Source organism: Barbus barbus (assembly GCF_936440315.1).
Source record: "Barbus barbus genome assembly, chromosome: 29".
Classification (NCBI taxonomy): Eukaryota; Metazoa; Chordata; class Actinopteri; order Cypriniformes; family Cyprinidae; genus Barbus; species Barbus barbus.
The window spans coordinates 9186913-9207665 of NC_136757.1; the positions used below are offsets into that span (position 1 = coordinate 9186913).

General features: G+C 35.3%; 1 protein-coding gene across 1 annotated transcript in view; it reads left to right on the plus strand.

Annotated features, from left to right (window-relative positions):
* The window catches only part of LOC306849358 (solute carrier family 12 member 5-like), a gene marked incomplete at its 5' end in the record, with an annotated part of 58589 nt that extends 38505 nt beyond the window's left edge, over positions 1–20084 (plus strand). The window contains 20 exons of the mRNA XM_079384316.1: positions 257–504; positions 587–798; positions 1213–1380; positions 1862–1960; positions 2204–2261; positions 3453–3627; positions 3730–3848; positions 5191–5289; positions 5531–5650; positions 6587–6691; positions 6841–7009; positions 7097–7292; positions 8382–8551; positions 10565–10696; positions 10988–11095; positions 12303–12428; positions 12808–13022; positions 14050–14064; positions 14242–14375; positions 14484–20084. Coding sequence (XP_079240442.1) covers positions 257–504; positions 587–798; positions 1213–1380; positions 1862–1960; positions 2204–2261; positions 3453–3627; positions 3730–3848; positions 5191–5289; positions 5531–5650; positions 6587–6691; positions 6841–7009; positions 7097–7292; positions 8382–8551; positions 10565–10696; positions 10988–11095; positions 12303–12428; positions 12808–13022; positions 14050–14064; positions 14242–14375; positions 14484–14575 — 2760 coding nt within the window. The 3' untranslated portion in view covers positions 14576–20084. The remainder of the gene's footprint in view (positions 1–256; positions 505–586; positions 799–1212; positions 1381–1861; positions 1961–2203; positions 2262–3452; positions 3628–3729; positions 3849–5190; positions 5290–5530; positions 5651–6586; positions 6692–6840; positions 7010–7096; positions 7293–8381; positions 8552–10564; positions 10697–10987; positions 11096–12302; positions 12429–12807; positions 13023–14049; positions 14065–14241; positions 14376–14483) is intronic.
* Positions 20085–20753: the final 669 nt, after the last annotated feature.

Below are 20753 nucleotides of genomic sequence, written 5' to 3' on the forward strand. Positions count from 1 at the left end.
TAGCTATTGACTTCCATACCATGGGGGAAAAAAAATACTATGGAAGTCTTTGGGAACCAAAATCTATTTAGTTACCAATATTCTTCAAAATATCTTCTTTTGTGTTCAGCAGATTAAAGAAATTCATACAGGTTTAGAACAAATTAAGGGCTTGTAAATGATAACAAAATGTTCATTTATGGATGAACTATCCCTTTAACCACTGGAATCTTCTACACTATTTTATTTAATTTCTTTTTCTTGAATTTTTTTCTAGATCTACATCGTGCCAGCAGCTGCCGTATTCAAGATGGAGGGTCTGGAGGGAGCAGAGGCCGAGGCAGCGCTGTTGAATAACATGCGTGTGTACGGTACCATCGTACTCTCCTTCATGGCTTTAGTCGTCTTTGTCGGCGTGAAGTATGTCAACAAGTTGGCCCTTGTGTTCCTCGCCTGCGTCATTCTCTCCATTGTCGCTGTCTACGCTGGCGTCATCAAGACTTCTTTTGAGCCCCCTGACTTTCCGTAAGTAGAATTTGAATGTTTCTTTAGGGTACAGAATACATTTCAGGAGTGACTATAATCACACAGCCCTTATCCTGTGTAGGGTGTGTGTGCTCGGGAACCGAACTCTTGTGTCAAAGGGATTTGACATTTGTGCCAAGACCATTGAGCGAGGCAATGCCACAGTCACCACTAGGCTTTGGAGAGCCTTCTGTGACTCTGAGTTCCTGAACGCCACCTGCGATGAGTACTTCACCAACAACAACGTCAGTCAGATCCAGGGAATCCCTGGAATCACCAGCGGCATCCTGGCAGGTTAGAAAACCCCAACACTCACATTGATACTTTAATATTCATCACCATATTTTGCTATTTCAAATAATACTTGAATAGTTTACTTTTTAAAATAAATACTGTTCTTTTGACATTTCTGTTCAATAAGGAATTCTAAAATAAATATTTCCACAAAAACATGAAGCAGTACAACTGTTTTCAACACTGATGATAATAAGAAATGTTTCTTGAGCAGCAAATCAGCATATTAGAATGATTTCTAAAGGATCATGTGACACTGAAGACTGGAATAATGATGCTGAAAATTCAGCTTTGCATCAGGAATAAATTACATTTAAAATAAAATTACTTTGTGATTATAAATCTTGGGGGGGGGGGGAGGATAAAATAAATGTAATGTTCAAAAATAATGTACTCTTTTATTTTTCTTCACAGAAAACCTCTTCAGCGCCTTCAGCGAGAAAAATTCGATATTAGAGAAGCGAGGTCTACCAGCAGTACTCGACCCTGAGGCCCCAGAAACCAACAGTAACCGATACGTCCTGGCTGACATCACCAGCTTCTTCACCCTGCTGGTCGGCATCTACTTCCCCTCTGTCACAGGTCAGTATAACAGTTTGATCATTAGTAGGGAAATTATTCATGTCTTTATTATGTTTATTATGGACATTTTTTAAATATATGGTCATAGTAATTTGAATCGTGCACTGTAAAAAAAAAAAAAAGTTGAGCCAACTTAAAATTTTAAGGCAACCAGCTTCAGCTGATTTTTTAGTTGATACTCTCAACTAATTTTTGTGGGAGATTCTCAACTTTTTGTTGTATCAACTTAAAACAACAAGTTGAGAAAACTCAAAAATCTGCTGAAGCTGGTTGCCTTAAAATTTTAAGTTGGCTCAACTTTTTTTTTTTACAGTGTACTTATGTTTTCGTCTTTTTTAAATTCAGTAAAAACAGTAAAAGGTCATTTTTTGTTCTCGTAATATCTTTTCTCATAATATCCCTTCAACCCAGGCAGAACCTGACCCACAAACACTAGTGTTTGTAGATATAATATATACAGTACAGTATATGTGTGTCACAGGTATCATGGCTGGTTCAAACCGTTCTGGTGACCTGCAGGACGCTCAGAAGTCCATCCCTATTGGTACCATCCTGGCCATCATAACCACCTCCTTCATCTGTATCCTTTACTCCGAAAAGGCAATAAACTGCTCCAGCTTTGCAGAAATAAATGACTCGTGACTTTCACACAATGCAGAACTGCACATCTTGGAATGTACAGAATACTGTGTAATTGGATATCCAGGAAACGACTGTGATAAAATCATAAGACTTGATGTTTCCATCTGTGGGAAAATAGCTGAAATATGGTGAATGCCTTTTTGCTGCTTTGTGTCGTTCTCCTAAATTTTTGCTCTCGCAGACATGTCTAGTGTGATTCTGTTCGGAGCCTGTGTGGACGGAGTCGTTTTGAGGGACAAGTGAGTCTGGAACTCTATTTTAGATTCATGTTGGATTCAGTATAGGCTGAATAATTAACAAAAAAATGTGTGTGTGTGTGTGTGTGTGTGTGTGTGTGTATGGTCTGGGTAAACCCTACGTTATGGCAAATCCTTGTATCACAAAGATGGCAAATCCTTGTACTTGTGGAGACATTTTTTGGTCTCCATGAAGAAACAAGCTGATAAATCATACAGAATTAAGTTTTTTGAAAATCTAAAAATGCAGTATGTTTAAGTCTAGGACTGGTGAACTGTAGGGCGATACAGTATAAAAACCATTATGCCTATGGAATGTCCCCGTAAAGCATTTAAACCCAACTGTGTGTGTTTGTGTGTGTGTATGTATTATTTATAAACTAATATAGCATTTATTCATATTTAGAATTACCTTTTTATTTTTATATTTTCAGTTTTCATTTTCATTTAAAAAAAGTTTTATTATTTTTATTTATTTTTTGTTAGCTTTTGTCATTTATTAGTTTTTGTTTAAATAATTCTATTTAGCTTTATTAGTTTATTAGTTTTATTTTCAGTTAATTGCCAAGGCAGCATTTATAATTTCCTTTTAAGGTTTCATCTGATATTTTCATTTTATTTGATTTCAGCCTTATTTCATTTGTACAAAAATGCTTTTAATACTATTACTTAACAATAATAACACAGTTCTAGGCACAAATATCTCCGTTTTGATTTTAATTTTAGTTTAAGTTCAGTGATTTTGTTATATGTTTTTGTCATTTTTGTTAGTTTTTGTTAAAATATTTCTATTTAGCTTTCATTTATATTTATTTCAATTTTTAGTTTTAGTATTTTTAATATTTAAAATAAACAAACTTTATTTTATTTCAGCTAATTGCCAAGTGAAAATTATAAAGTTTCTTTTAAGTTTTCATGTATATTTTTATTGATTTATTTATAACTTTTTCAGTTAATGAAAATGATAGATTGAAGATTTTTTTAATATTTTAGTTGACAATAATAACACTCTTCTACACATATAGATTTCAGTGTATGTGTAGAAGTTCTATTTATTTTTATTTTAGTTTAATTTTAGTAATTTTAGTATTTAAACTTTTGTCATATTTCTAATTGTCTTTTAAGTTTTCAAAGAAAAATTATTTTTGATACTATTGCAATATAAACAATAACAACACTGCTTTAAACATCCAGATTTGGGGAAGGTGTCAACGGTAACTTGGTTATTGGCACCCTGGCATGGCCCTCGCCCTGGGTCATTGTCTTCGGCTCGTTCTTCTCCACCTGTGGGGCAGGGCTTCAGAGTTTGACTGGAGCGCCCCGTCTCCTGCAGGCTATCGCCCGAGACGGCATCATTCCTTTCCTCAGGGTACATCTCTACATTTGCCCTCTGACTATCTCTCTGTTGATACTTCGATACTTGATCATACTAAGTGATCATACTAACGTGATCATATTCTGTATTTAACAGGTGTTTGGTCATGGCAAAGCTAACGGTGAACCTACATGGGCTCTCCTCCTGACGGCCTGCATCTGTGAGATTGGCATCCTCATCGCCTCCCTGGATGCAGTCGCTCCCATTCTGTCCATGTAAATAACACTCCCCCCAAAATACACAGTGCACCTCATTCTTTATGATTCCCAGAGAAACAACAGCAATAAACTGTCTCTATTGCTGTAATAAAACTTCTCCACTGTGCTGTATAGCCTCTTTTATAAAAGCCTGATCTTCAATAACTCCTAAACTTATTTACAGGTATATAGCACAATAAAATACCATTAAATCAGCACTTTGTATTCGCTAACACTACATTTCCCCTTATAACCTCTGCAGATATGAATTACAAATGTACAGCTGATAAAAGTATGGACTTTGTCATGCTTTGGGTATTTTTTTTTTCTTTTTTTTTCTTTTTTTGCTGCTGACTGGCAAAAGAAGTGTCTTTGATTTCAAACAGATCCAGACAAAGTGGTCTAATATAATTATGAGCATAAAATCCAGAATAATTGAATTCATAAATATTCAACACCTTTAATATGACACACATAAATTATCACTAATGCAGCTCATTGGTTTTTAAAGCCAAGGTAGTTAAATGGAGATCACTTGTGTGAAGTCAAGAAGCTTCAATTAAGGGGTCAAGGTCTGGCATGAGCCAGTTAGCCTCCGCTGGTAGATGCCATAACTGCAAGATTTGGCTGCAAAAAGCATCATAATCCACTGATGGCCTTTCATTCATCCAAGTATCTTCCAGCCTATCCTCAAGTATATGTTCTTTAATTGTATTATTATTTTAAAATATTATTTAAAAACTATTATAAATTATTTTAAAATATATGACTTTTCTTTTTAATCATAATTTATAATTAATTTTAAATATATAGTTTTAAGTTGTAAATATCTTAAATTATTATAAAACGTTATCTAAAATATTATATATTATTTAAAAATTTGTTCACTTTATTATATTAGCACTTTGAAATATCAGAATATTCAAATATAATATGAAATAAAGCATTTTGACATTTTGAAATATATCGAAAAATTTTCTTATTTCAGAATACAAAAATAAAATTCTGCTGTCTAAATGCTGATTAAATGTGACCTTGGAGTCTTAATTAGCATGAGTATTTTTGTAGCAATAGCCAACAAGCGGGGCAGTCGTGACCTAATGGATAGAGAGTCGGACTTGTAACCTGAAGGTCGTGGGTTCGAGTCTCAGGTCCGGCAGGGATTGTAGGTGGGGGGAGTGAATAACCAGCGCTCTCTCCACCTTCAATACCACAACTGAGGTGAGACCCTTGAGCAAGGCAACGAACCCCCAACTGCTCCCCGGGCACCGCAGAATTGGCTGCCAACTGCTCCGCGTGTGTGTTCACACATATTATATCTCTTTATTACATATGAGTTTTTGATCTGTCTTCCCCACAGGTTCTTCCTGATGTGCTACATGTTTGTAAATCTGGCCTGTGCGCTGCAGACGCTCCTCAGGACCCCGAACTGGAGGCCACGCTTTAAATTCTACCACTGGTACAAACACACACAAACACCTGCTCCCTTACGATTGTCACTGACAGAACAGAAAGTGTGTTTGTTCACAATATCACTGGTTTGAGGGGATGAAAGCTTAAAGTCTAAAATGAAGATATCACACCACATAAATAAGTTCTTCTTCCACCACTAAGATCATAAGTGGTGGTTATCATTACTAAAATAAACACAGCTGACACTAAAATCACTGAGCATGAGATGGCCTGTGATCTCTCTCCAGGGCTCTGTCACTCTTGGGCATGAGCTTGTGTCTTACCCTGATGTTCCTCTGCTCCTGGTACTACGCCATTGTTGCCATGGTAATCGCCAGCTGCATCTACAAGTACATCGAATTCTGCGGGTAAGCAAACCTAATTGAGCGACAGGAGAAAAAAGGGAAAAACCTAATGAGTTTCACATTAACTAGATCAATCTCACTCTTGGCAGGCGTTATTGTCTCTACAGCTTTTTGTTTTTTGCATGAGGATTTATTCAAAGGCCTGACGAGTAATTATTCACTGTAAATGTATATACTGTAGTTTTAGATGATTATTAGTGGAAGATTGTTGGTGAATAATCATCACTTATGTAAATCTAAATTTTGGCCAACGAAACATGAAGCCTTACAAGGGTCCCTCTTCTTGAAATATAATCACTTTTTTTCATAGAAAAAAATCATTGGAGATTGTTGTTTTTTTTTTTTGCTTTTATGCTCACTAAGGCTGTTTTTAATTAATCAAAAATATTGTAAAAACAGTATAATGTTAAATATTATTAAAATTTAAAATAAGTGTTTTGTATCTTATTATATTTTAAAATGTAATTTATTCCTGTGATATCAAAATAAAAGTTTCAGCATCACCACTCCAGTCTTCAGTGTCACATGATTCTTTAAAAATCATTCTAATAAGTTATTATTATCACAGTGGTGCTGCTTAAACTTTTTGTGAATAGAAATCTTTGGTAACATTATAAATAACTTTACTGTCACTTTTAATAATAATTCAGTGCATCCTTGCTAAATAAAAGTATTAATTAAAAACCTTGTTTTGACCCCAAGCAGTTCAGTTTGATTATCAAAACATTTTTCAGTATCTATTAATGTTAAATGTATAAACCTTTATTTCTTTTTTATTTCTTGTTAAAAATAGTGATGTGATTAGAATAAAATAATTGTTAGGTAATATCCTGATTTCAGACTGTGTTAAACATTTGTAATATCTAAAAGTTATAACTTGAGCATAGTTTGAACACCCGATCCACAGAAAGTTACCAAATGTGTATTTCTTCTCTGTAGGGCAGAGAAAGAGTGGGGCGATGGGATTCGTGGCATCTCTCTGAGTGCCGCCCGCTATGCTCTGATGCGGCTGGAGGAAGGTCCTCCTCACACTAAAAACTGGAGGTCAGTGACCGATCAGTAATATTCCCCTTCACACAACAAACAAGCAGTAACGTATTACATGCAGTGTTTGGTTGCCATGTCAAATTACATTCATCCAAAATACTGAGAATGTATTTTACACGTTTTTTCAAATGTTATCAATCTTCCAGGCCCCAGATTCTGGTGCTTATGAGTCTGGATGCGGAGCAGAACGTAGAGCAGCCTCGACTGCTGTCGCTGACCAATCAGCTGAAAGCAGGCAAAGGCTTGACCATCGTGGGAGCATGTGTGGAGGGCACCTACTTAAACAACCAACCACAGGCGCAGAAAGGAGACCAAGTGCGCACACACACACACACACACACACACAGGATCAAAGCTGAGCTCCTGAAGAAATGAGACACTAATAAGCTCCATCTCTCTCAGTCCCTAAGGAAGCTGATGGAGGTCGAGAAGGTGAAGGGATTCAGTCAGGTTGTGATCTCTTCTAACCTGCGGAATGCCACGTCACATCTCATCCAGGCTGGAGGTCTAGGTGGCCTCCGTCACAACACGGTTCTGGTCAGCTTCCCTAAGAACTGGAAACTGGCTGAGGAGCACCGCCGTTGCAGGAACTTCATTGGTAAGACAAAAGACGAGACATGGAGTTGGATTAGTTTGAACAGTGTGGCAAAGAGAGCACTGCCTCTGATATCTAATCAATAACTTTTTTACTCATGTTTTCATGACTTTCGTTGCAGCGCAACTTTACTGCTTGATATGTTATCAAGCAGTAAAGCTATATGCTCACACAACGGATTGTAAACTGTCTGTTATGAGCAATGATAAAGACTGCATAGATATCTATATAGATGAATACTAACTGCTACAGTACATGACTAGAGCTGCACAATTAATCAAAATAACATTCATTTTGTTGATATAAATGAATGTATTTGATTTAGAGATGCATTTTTTTTAATTAAACCATGTAAATTTAGATGGTTTTTTTTTTACATATAATATTATTTAAGTAAATAAATACATACTGTACATACATAAATGCATAAATAGTGGTTCATTACTGCAAAACAAAACATGAAACCTATATATTATATCTCTTTATTACATATGAGTTAGAAAAATGCTTTGACATGCATTTGGGAGTGAAACCTGCAACCACCATCTTCCCAAACTTGTAATGTGTAGTGTGTATCAACAAAAGAGAAGCATTAAGGGCTTCCTGCAGTTTTTCACTTAAAAGTTTAACCGTTTAAATTTTGAAGATAATTAAAACAGAAAATATGATTGTGTAAAGAAATTAAAACAGCCATACATATTTAATATATTTAAAAACAAATACTTTTTTAAAAAAGGCCATAAATTGTCATTTTACATTTGTAATGTAAAATGAAATTATTATTATTATCATATTTTTTTCTTAAATACTTGATTTACAGTGAAATATTAAAATAGCAATTCTTGAAGTATTACAGTAGTAGTTCTTGTTTTGTTTTAATGTAGTGTTTTTATATTGTTATGTAGTAATAATAATTATTATTTTATAACCATTTTGATATATTATGAACAAATTGTGCTGCCCTATGAACAAGCTCAGCAAACCTGGATATTTGTTGTTGTTTATCACAATTAGATTTTTTTTATCAAGAAGCCATGTGCATGAGTTTATTGGGTGTATTGAGTTTACTGAGTTTCTGTTATTCCCCCACAGAGGTTGTTAGGGAGACCACTGCAGCTCACTTGGCCTTGCTGGTGCCAAAGAACATCTCTGCATATCCATCAAACGGAGAGCGCTTCACTGAGGGCCACATCGACGTGTGGTGGATTGTCCATGATGGAGGCATGCTCATGCTCCTTCCCTTCCTTCTGCGCCATCACAAGGTACTGTTGATGGAGTGATCAGATCAGTGTTGCAGCAAATGTTTTATTATTGATGGTATATAATAGTACTTTACTTGTGGACAAAAACCGTATAGCTCTGATCTAAACTCTATTGGGCGGATTCCTGGAGAGAGATTAAGCCTAGTCCTAGACTAAAATGGCCTAGACAGAAATCTGCTTTCTCTGTCATGGACTTAGTCTATTCCAGATTTTAATATGATGATCTCCTGGAGGAAGACTAGAACTACTTCAGGACTAAATTGAGTCTTAAATTAAACCAGGAGGCAGGTTTAACTTCAGATTAAGGTTGTTTCCAGTATTTATGTATCAAAATTATTGGTACCCTTGGTAGATATGAACAAATAAGCCTGTGAAAATAAATGTGCACTGTTAATCATTTTGATCTTTCATTAAAAAAAATGTAATTAAATTCAACCAAGTAAAATAAAAGGGAATGGAAATCTCATTATGAATGTTTTTTTTTTTCTCTAATAAACATTGGCCACAATTAATGGCATCCTTTTATTCAATACTTTTTGCAACCTCCTTTTGCCAGTTTAATATAGAATATTTAATCATAGTTTAAAAAAGGGTTTTCTGAAACACAGATTAAGTGCAGATTACTAACTAAAATAAACTACATTAATTTAAATCCAACTGTGCTAATCTGAATTAGCACGACAAAGATTGCCTGTAAAACATGGAATGAACCAAGAAAAGCTTAAAACTGTATGGAACTGAGAAGCAAATCCAAGGAAACAATAGCAGTGGAAAAAGACTGCGATCAAAAAAACAAACAAAAATGATACTGAACAAGAGAACACTTTTTTTAAAGCAAGCAAAGTGAACTGCAGACTTCAGGTGTCGAATAATAAAAAAGGAATGCCAAGAATATTATTTTTATTTATATTATAAAGCAGCTGCTTTAGAGAGGGGGGGGGGGGAGTCATTGTCAGAATTATATTGGAGAAAAACAGAGAAAAAAGATTCACAAGTTCGCACTAACATATAATTTGATTGAGCAATTAGTAAGCATATTTGGCGTGCTGTCCGGAGGGAGGGCTCCGAGCTCGGGATAGAGCCCGAACCCAGAGAGCCCCCATCCCATGCCAAGAATGGGATGAAATAAGATTAAGAGTGAGGAGTTGAGGTGGAGGTGGGATGCTGGACAACTGTCATAGAACAGAGGTGAGTTAGCTGACGAGCTCCACCTGGGCCTGACTGATTATCTGATCATGCTCCTCCCAAACCTTGTTAATAAAACATCATAAAGAGCTAAAGCAATGAACATTTTCATTTCCACCATTAGGACAATAATTACGATTAGTTCCAATCAACAGGAAATGTTACAACTCTACCTACAGTATATTGTCGGTGTCTATATTGTCTTAATGCAGCGTGAGGAGGATAGTTTGAGTGCCCAAAGACTCTCCAAGGATCACAGCTGGAGAATTGCAGAAAATAGTTGACTTATGGGGTCAGAAATCCTTATAATGGGCCATGGTTGGATCTTCCAACAGAACAATGATCCAAAAGGACCATTAAAATCAACACAAAACTGGTTCACTGAGCACAAAATGAAGGTTCTGCCATGGCCGTCCAGGTTCTCTGACCTAAACCCTATAGAAAACTGAAGAGGAGAGAGTACGGAGCTGGGAATCTGAAGGATCTGGAGAGATGGTCTCTGATCTCTTGTAAGGTGTTCTCCAAACTCATCAAGCATTATAGGAGAGACTTGTAGCTGTTAAGCCTACTCCTGGCTTAATTTAAACCCTGTCTGGGAAACCGCCCCAAAATCAGTCTCTTATGTGCTGTATTTAACTGAGTAACTGAGGATTAACACAATTGATGTCTATTATGTGTTCATTTAACATTTCATTTCAGTTTGGATGCCTTTTATTAGTTGTTCCCTAGTGAGGGCACTCACTAGCTATCGAAACTGAGATCACATTTAGTTCATGTCTTTGAATGAGATGATTACTACACTGGATAATTATATTGCTTCAACTGTAGGTGTGGAGGAAGTGCAAGATGCGTATCTTCACTGTGGCTCAGATGGACGACAACAGCATTCAGATGAAGAAGGACCTGATGACGTTCCTCTATCATCTGCGATTTGATGCTGAGGTGGAGGTGGTTGAAATGGTGAGAAACCAACAAACTTTACACACACACACACACACACACACAGATACTGACAACCATCGTTCTAACCCAGGGGTGTAAAACTCAGTTCCTGGAGGGCCGCAGCCCTGCATAGATTAGTTCCAACCCTGCTCCAACTCACATACCATGTAGTTTTCAAATAAGCCTTAATGACTTGATTAGCTGGATCAGGTGTGTTTAGGGTTGCATCTAAAGGATGCAAAAGACGAGAGGCTCCAGGGTCGGAGGTTTGACACCCCTGTTCTAACCTGTGCTTTTATTTACTTCAAGCATGACAGCGACATCTCGGCCTACACTTACGAAAAGACCCTGGTGATGGAGCAGCGGTCGCAGATTCTGAAAGAGATGCACCTGACCAAGAATGAGCGTGAGAGAGAGGTATTATGAGGGAAAAAGGACACTTTAGCATACTCAAAAAAATACTATGGAGGTCAAAGGAGAAGAAAATTTGTTTGGTTACCAACGTTCTTCAAAATGCCAAAATACAGAAAATCATACATGTTCCACAATTTGAGGGAGAGTAAATGATGACAGAATTCTCATTTTGTGGTCAACTAGTCCTTTAAGTGCAAACTGAATGTAATGTTTTTGGACACATAATTGCATGTTCTTTACAATTAAATGAAAACATATTATATTTTAAATGTATATTAAATGCAATTAGCTGAATGTTCAAATGCCTTTTTTAAAGCTTCTTAAGTAGCACCTAATTACATCTTTTTATATAATTTCATAATTACTTCAAAATTGTCTTTGAAATGGTGTACTGACAAATGTACTGACAAATATGCTTTGTCATTTCTACTTAAAAATGTAAGTCATGCATTTCAATATATTTGTAATTATACATTTGTAATAAAGTTGCAATTTAGTACATTTCGAATATAATAACTTTAAATGTAATATTAAATAACAGACTACAGTTAAAAGTATAATCATGTACTTTACATGTGCTTTAGTACATAGTCAACATATTAAGAGTTCTTTTTTAAAGCATGATAAAAGAATAATAAAACAAGGATTCAAAATCTATTTTAAACTAATTTGACATTATTACACTTGACATTTGATTATTACATTATTAGATCTGACATTATTTTAAGAGCACTTAAAAGTCTACTTAAGTGTATTAATAAACAGTCATGAAAATGTACTGTCTTTAAGTACACTTAAGTGGCTTTTTATTTCATTAATATATTTTCTGGAAGTATAAATATACTTATATACTTCTTTTTTAAAAGAGTCAATGTACACTACAAGTGCACTTTCAATACAATTAAGCTCACTTCTTCTACACAAGGTTTATTCTACCAAAAAACATTTATTTGAAGCAATAAGCTGTGAAAGATACATAGATTTTTTACTAAGGGTAAACAAAAGTTTTTAAAGTCACAAGTTCACCCAAAAATAAAACTTCTGTCATCATGTTGATCCAAACCTGTGACTTTCTTTTGTTAGTATGTACTGTAGATACAGAAGAAAAGCTGCTTGGCCAATCAAGCTAGAGAACCATAACTAACTGTTACATAAAGAGATTAACAGTATAAATCTGATCAATCTAACAGCTCTGTTGTTGTCTCTTCAGATTCAGAGCATCACAGACGTGTCCCGTGGCTCTATACGGCGAAAGAACCCTTCAAACCTGCACCCCCAGAGGAGTATTGCTGAGGAGTCTGTGGGAGGAAGTGGTGAAGAGAAATCTGAAGAGGAGGTAGCTGCTCTCTCTCTCTCTCTCACTTTGTTCTCTGTGCTATTATCCATCAAGTGTGTGACTTTGTGCTTGTTTTCCATTTGAGCTATTCACGCCCTTCTTCCATCTGGATGATTAGATGATAGCACGGACCTATCAGCCATGAAAATAGTATCTCTTTATCACTTTCTATTTTTGCCCTTCTCTCTCTTCTCTCAGTCATTATCTACTAGAAAATCATTATTTTCTTGTTAACACCCTGGCAGTGCATACGTCTCTCTCCCCCTCTATATTTTTCTTTATCCTTCTGAGAAAAGAAGGTTCCCAGAAAACCAACAATTCTCACTTCTTAATTTTTTTATCCCTTTCTACCCTCTCACTCTTTTTACCTTTCTCTTAGTCTGTCCGTATCTCCCGTCCTCGACAGGTTCAGCTCATTCAGGAAAAAAATGCCACCCCCATCCCAACTTGCCCCACCTCCCCTACCGCTCCCACACCAATGGCCATGAGCCCCGGAGAGGAGCTGCAGATGACCTGGACGGACGATACGGAGAAGCCCAATAACCCAGCAGTGGCCAACCCTGAAAGCATAAAGGATCTGTTCAACATGAAACCGTGAGTCAAGATAAAGACGGTCTGTATTGAATATGTTTTGTATCAAGTGAATACAAAAGCTTTTAACGAATCAAAAATGAGATTTAAATTATTAAGGAAACATCCGTCAATCAACTTATTATTCTGTTAGTTGAGGGTGAGATGTTAGTCAAACCTTTGCATAAAGTTTCATCGACACTGATTTTAATAAACAAAACAACAGGATAAGATATTTTGCTTATTAAACGTTTGACTATGGAACACCAGATCATTGTATTGACACTTTACTTTAACAAAACTTAATTACAGCCCCACAGAGATGTGCTAGAGCTATTTTCAATGTCACATTTAAGTATTTCCACTGAGCATTGTGCATTGATCAGTGTACATCGATCTGTTAGTAGGATGTATAACAAAGCTTACAATGGAAGATATAATGAAAGGAAAATAGCAGTAATTATTTTCATGATAACTAGTATATATTTATAATAATTTAAATAATTATGAATTGAATCATTTATTTAAATTATATATTTATAATATAAATAATATTTAGTTATATATTTATATATAATTATTATTTTATATTTATTTTATTAAAATGAAAATATATAAAAAACATATACATTATATTTTAAAAAATCCGTATGTCAATGTAATTTTATAGCTGTTTTTTTTTTCTTGCATATTTGCAGCAAACATCGGTAATGTAAGTTAAACTCCACTCTGAAACAGAAACACTTTTGTCATCATCAGCACTTGCATTTGCTTCATTTGCTTAGCCTACTTCGGGAAAAAACAGTGAGAAACGTTTTTGACACCTGACACACACACACGCAAAAAAAATCAGTTCGACATGACACAAAAGCCATCCAACCTACTTATAGTTTTTACTTGATCAATAATCATCTGAGATATATTGCTGTCCATACTTTTGGTACATCTCTACATTTGAACTTATGGTTAAAGTCGAATTTGTACTGTTACTGTATTTGTGTTGTCTGTTCGTTGTGTTGTTCACTGTTATTTTCCTTCGCTTATGCGTCAGGGAATGGGAGAACCTGTGAGTACACTTTTAAGATAACACTAATGCTACATTATTTGATACCTTCTGATTATTTTAAAAGATGGTACACTTAATTATCACATATAAATGTGCGCTTCACATCTGCTAAATATGTAGACATAAAGAAAGCTCACACTCACAAAAAAAGTATTTGCAATATGGTGTTTCAAACAGGAACCAATCCAACGTCAGACGCATGCACCACGCACAGAAACTCAATGAGGTCATTGTGAAGAAGTCACAAGAAGCTAAACTAGTCCTTCTAAACATGCCTGGACCACCTAAGAACCGCAACGGAGAAGAGAACTGTATCTTTTTTCATTTAAAAATATGTAACTTCAGACTTTTTTTACAGTGAAGCTATTTTGAGCTGTCAGGTAAATGTGAAAGTTTGCTTCTTAACTTCATTCACAAAGACATGGAGTTCCTCGAGGTCTTGACCGAGGGTCTCAACAGGGTCCTCCTCGTGCGTGGAGGTGGACGTGAGGTCATCACTATCTACTCTTGAGGGGCTCAGCTCAACCACCAAATATTCCTCACCCCTCGTCCCTAACTGCATAGACGGAACGTCCCAGTAACCCCAACCTGCACCATGAGCAATAACGCCCCAGCACATATAAGATGAATTTGCACTACATAGTCTAAAAAGACACCAGCTTAATAGATGTCACTTCTTCCACATGATTAAGTTTTATCCCTCTATCTATCTCTCAATCTTCCTCTTATTGGCTCAGTTCTAACCTCATAAAGTCAACAGTTTATGTCACACACAAATCAGTAAATGATTGAGTTGGTCTTTTCTGACTAATTTCCAAAAGCCCATGTACTCCAGTGGCACCTGACCAAATACTCTGATCCAACTTCTCTTTATTTAATATTATGTATCATAACAACACTTTTAAGGGACAGTCGCACTGGATTTTAAACATGCAAAACAACTTTATTTTTGGTGGGCACTTCAAAACAGTTCATTTTAAATGTCAAAATGTGGCATTTGTTCTGATTCATCCAGCTTTCTTTAAAAGTGTGTTTTTATCTAAACTTGTATTGCACTGCCTTTCAAAAGGTTGGGGTTAGTAAGATTTTAAAATGTTTTTGAAAGTGTGCTATGCTTACCAAGGCTGCACTTATTTGATGGAGAGAGAAAAAAAATTGTATTTTGAAGTATGAGTACTATAACAAATAACTTTTCTATTTGAATATATTTTAAAATGTAACTTATTCCTGATGCAAAGCTGAATTTTCAGCATCATTGCTCCAGTCTTCAGTGTCACATGATCCTTCAGAAATTATTATAATAAGCTGATTTGCTGCTTAAAAACATTTCCTATCATTGTTATCAATGTTAAAAACAGTTGTGCAGCTTAATATTTTTGTGGAAACCATGATAATGTTTTTTCAGATAACATTGATGAATATAAGTCATTTGCTTAAAGTCCTTGCAAAATAAAAGTGTTAATTTCTCTCAAAAAAAAAAAATCTCTCCAACCCCAGACCTTTGAATGGTAGTGTATATAGAACAAGATTATGAAAAATCCCTAAACTGAGAGTATCCTCAACATCAATATGATATTTAAATCTTCTATTAGTCAAACATTTTATAGGTATTCGAATAGGCAGCTCAAAGTCCACCAGATTATTATTCTTCTGTGTTTGTTTGCATGTGAATGAAAATATGGAAGGGAATGAAAGTCAAAATCTAGTGTGACCGTCCCTTTATGCTTTACATTTTGTTCCTATACTGTCTCTCCATTGTTTCATTACTTGTCATAGGGTAAATAGAGTGGAATCTTTCTTTGTTGAAAACAAGTCTTCCAGTGTACCACGTAAATGTCCGAGGTTTGTTTTTACACCAAGGACAGAATTGACCAGGGTTTAATGTGAGCCAGGTGTAAGCACTTCTGGATCAATGACTATCAGCTTTGCCCTTGACCATCTGCATGTCCTCTGACTACATCAGCCTTTTAAGAGTCATATATACTGTACAATATGAGAGGGCTGGACCGTGTCTGTGTTTGCACATGAGTAGATTCACAGGGGTTTTATAATATAGAAGAGGGTCTGAAGGCTGTGTTCCTTTCACAAATATGTTCACTTAAAATATCATCAGCAGACATGAATTATATTGCTCAGTCACACACGTGTACATACTGTGAAGAGAGTCTAAACAGAACTGCTGTATAATGGAAAACCCATACACAGTTCAAATATTCCATGACAATATAATCCTGAATAATCTCATTTAATAGTAGAATCACATATATATTAAGGGAATGTAAATAGAAAAGAATTAGTATTTATATTTCAAATATTTATTTACAAAGAAAATTATTTATTCATCCAGCAATTTCTGATTGATTGTAAACATGGTATTTACATCTCTTACCAAATCACTAAATATAAACCGTGCCATATGAGAATAAAAAAAAAATAAAAAAAGTGAACAAATTTTCGCATTTTCATATACAAGAAACGGATAGTGCTGGGTCACGACATTAAAACATATCATGCGTCTGATATCACCAGTTGCTTTATACAGCAGATGCAGTTTTATCATCCTTTTTCACCAAATCAAATTTGTGAACAAAAGCATATTTTAACTGCATAGTATTTTAAAACCATATCTAATGTTTGTCATGAATGTTTGAAATTTTCATTTATTTTTACATTTGTAAAGACGACACTAATTTGCTACATTTAAGCAGCATCTGTGAGCGACTGATGCGGACTGTTCAATTCACGAGCACGAGCATATTATTTAGTTCATGTGTGGTAGAAATAGAAGATATCAAAAGACATTTATCTAAAAAAAACTATTTTATTTTTTTGTAAAATTACAACGTTGAAAAAAGGAATATATTAGATTACTGACTAGACTAGTAAAATATCGTCTTGTGTAACTGTGAGACTTAAAAAAGGAAAATAACTAACTGTATGTTTTAAAATTTCAAATCAAATTGTGCTGAGGTTGCTGCTACCGTCATTAAAATGTAAATAGATTGCACTCCCCCAAAACATAAGACTGAAAACAAAAGAAAAAATAAATGCAATATTTATAGTTTTTTTGCATTGAAATCATAAGCGTATTACATTCAGACACCCAAATTAGTCATTTTTCACGTGATGTTTTACAGGGTTTGGAGTTCTACAACTCTGAGACAGGAAGTACTTTACTGGCAAAACGTCTCAGATAGTTTGTCAAAATGCCACCATCGGTCTGTCCTAATACTACTCAAGCATACCTCATACATGATCATGTCAAAGTTCACACTTTGTAGTAGAAAGGTTGTGGTGTAAAAGTTCATATAAGTGAAATATAACTAAATCGTTGTTTGCGGAAATAATTTGAATTCTAGCAAAGTAAATTTTCTTTATCAGTATTCTAGTTATGCTCAGAACCAACTGATTTTTTTTATTATTATTCCACAACAGAAATTGCAAAGTGCTACCTATCGTAATTCTTCCAAGTTTATTGCTTATGTTTCTAGCTAAAATGATGATCTTATCTGAAGGAACTTTTGCATTGCTATACGTTAGAATTTACAACACAAAAGACCAGTTTGGCTTGTTTGGAGTCCTATGCAATTACAGTTTAGTTCTTTGAGGGCCTAAAACTACTTTCTACTGAATTGTTTATAGTGGTACTATTAAGTATTATAGACTGAAATCAGAGCTTCCGTATCTGCCAGGGTGACTTGCAGTTCGATGAGAACTTTCCACATTATTTAAAGTCATGCAAAGGGAAACATGCTGGGACAATGTCATGATTAAGCCATATTGGCTGCGTGCTGTTGGATACAGAGGTTTCACTCTGCGGCTGAAGATGATAATGATGTCCCATTCTTCATGAAGTATAGAATATCTGAATTGAATTCACATTGATGCAAAGGGCTTTTCGATAACATTTTATCAGATTCGTCTTATCCTTCCCCAAGGCTGAAGATATAAAGAAGTGTCATAAACCTTATGCTGTATAGCATGTCGATCCTTATCTTCCCTTGAAAGGGGCAGTAAACTCGAAAGTCACCCCAAATTGGCCAAAGCATAACTAGAAATAAGCACTGTGAAAATTCAAAGTTAGTTTCTTTCTCACATATTTACATTCAGTCACTTTTTATCTTTATTTCGTGTCCTTGCTATGGAGCACTGTTGTAGGAAACTGAAGTAAACAATGTGTATAGATTAATCATGATGCTTTTTATGCAACGCTGACTTGTAAGAATCCTGCAACAATGATACTAGTCGACTAACAGGGCTTATAAAATAACCAGCGAACTGAATTTGAAATCGCAGGTGTTTCAGAAGGTGCTAATGATATTTGTAAGTGATTGCTGAAGCGGCGTGTATGAAAATGTTCAAGTGCATTATTGAGAACGCTGACTTGTATGAAATGAGCTATTTAGCCAGACTTGAAGTTAATCGAGGGAAAAGAAGCTGCCACAGTTGATTTATCATGTTGTATTGGGATATACGCTCTAAAAAATAAAGGTATTGGCATCAGTTGTTCTGTGAAGAACCTTTGAAGGAATTATTTGCCCAAAAATTTGATGAAAATTTACTGACAGACCCGCAGGCCATTCAAGTTTTCGAGGAGTTTGTTTTTTGTTCAGAACAGATTTAGAGAAATGTAGCATTACATCACTTGATCAGCAATGGATCCTCTGCAGTCAATGGGTGCCGTCAGAATGAGAGTCCAAACAGCTGATAAAAACAGCACAATAATTCATAAGTAATCCACCCCACTCCAGTCCAACAATTATCATATTTTATTACTTTAAACCGTAACTTCTGACCAAAATGTCAGTTCATCCTTTTATCAAAATCCACTGACATATTTTTGAACTGTTTTTGCTTGTAGACTTTGCTTGATCTGTGCATATGTTTCCCTCCTTATTCACACAATATGACCTTTGCACTGAAAAAAGCAATTTTACAGATAAAAGTCTCATATTTTAGCTGAAAACAACAGTTTAAAGTTGAAAACACAATGGATTGTTGTGATGTTTTTATCAGCTGTTTGGACTCTCATTCTGACGGCACCCATTCACTAAAGAGGATCCATTGGTGAGCAAGTGATGTAATGTTAAATTTCTCCAAATGGGTTCTGATGAGGAAATAAACTCTCATAGCCTGAGGGTGAGTAAATATTCAGCAATTTCTGGAAAAAAAAATTCTTCATATCACTAAATATTTTCCTCACTAATAAGAAAAAAAAATGTTCTTTTCAAAGAAATTTTGTATGAGGAACCTAAAATTGAATTGCTATGAAAACTCACTTTTGGAACCTTTATTTTTAAGAGTGAACAAACAGAAGAAGCTTTTGCAGTTATTTTAGATTTGCGGGATCATTCCTTCAGTGCTCCTGATACCTGTTTCAGCATGTTGGTGTTTTAACTCCAGAAATTCACCAGGCCTCACCTCAGTCATCCTTTCAGATTTTAAGCATTTATTCTGATTTTCTAATGGCACATTTTCAGATACTTCTGAGTTCTGAAACTTTCCCAGCAGTGTGTGCAAGAGTGTTTCTACACAGCCGACATTTCTACTTTCTCCATAGGAGGGCAGTTTGACACTTTTTGTATGGTAGTCAGTGTAGATCCAAAGACAGTGATTTGATTAGTGATTGTGTTTTATGTTTTCTGCTTCGGTTCTCACGAGGAGTCAAAATGGCATGCGTTTGTGAGCGTGACTGTAACGGGGAACGAGGTGGCGTGTTTCTGTTTCTTCGTGTATATGACTGTGTTACATATCACTCTGTTGGAAAAAGAGAGGTTAAACCGTGGCAGTTACTTTTGTAAATATATGCTAGCTGTTTAATTTGTGTGTCCATGCAAGTTTAATATTTTAAAAATAAATAGAAAATTGTGTCTCAATTGTGTTATATGAAAATATATTTAAACTAGATATCTTAAATTATTGTTTTATCTTGTCAAAAGCTTCTATGTTCTATGAATAATGGTTTCTCTGGACCATTTTATAGACTTGTCTGCACAAAATGCAATAAAGTTCAAGTCATTTATTACAACTATTCTTGTGTTTTCATTTGTAAGCGAAAGCAGTCTGGGATCGTTTCTTCTAATATACAGTAAAGTATGGAGTTTTTGCGTAGTCATGGTGAGTATTTTCCTCAGTAACAATATTTGTATTCAAACATTTCATTCAGAATTCAGTCTAAGTATAGACTAAGTAAAAAATTATATTTACATTTAAATGCAAATAGTGATGAGTGCAACTTACACAACATGCCAATACAAGTATTATGCTGTTTGTGTTGAACGCAAAATATCTAATCAGTGTTGGGTTGAAAATAGCCTTTGCCAACAGGGTTGGCCATTAACACTCAATGTAAACAGATACATTTACATTTATGCATTTAGCAGACGCTTTTATCCAACGCGACTTACATTGCATTCAAGTTACAGTTTCTACATTTTATCAGCTCTTAACAGATACTGGGTGAATTCAAAGAGGGAATGCACAGACTGATTAAAAATAATAATAGTAATCAGGTAGCCTATACCTGAAATGCAATCAAAGTTGCTTGAGAAAAAGCAAATGTGAAAACAAGGCTGAAATTAACAGAAGTCGTCATAGTTGGGTAAATTTCTGTAGTGGTGAACAGAGAATATACATTTTGCGTTCCCATTTGCCCTAATAGCAAAAGTGTCACGGATCCGGTTCATGGA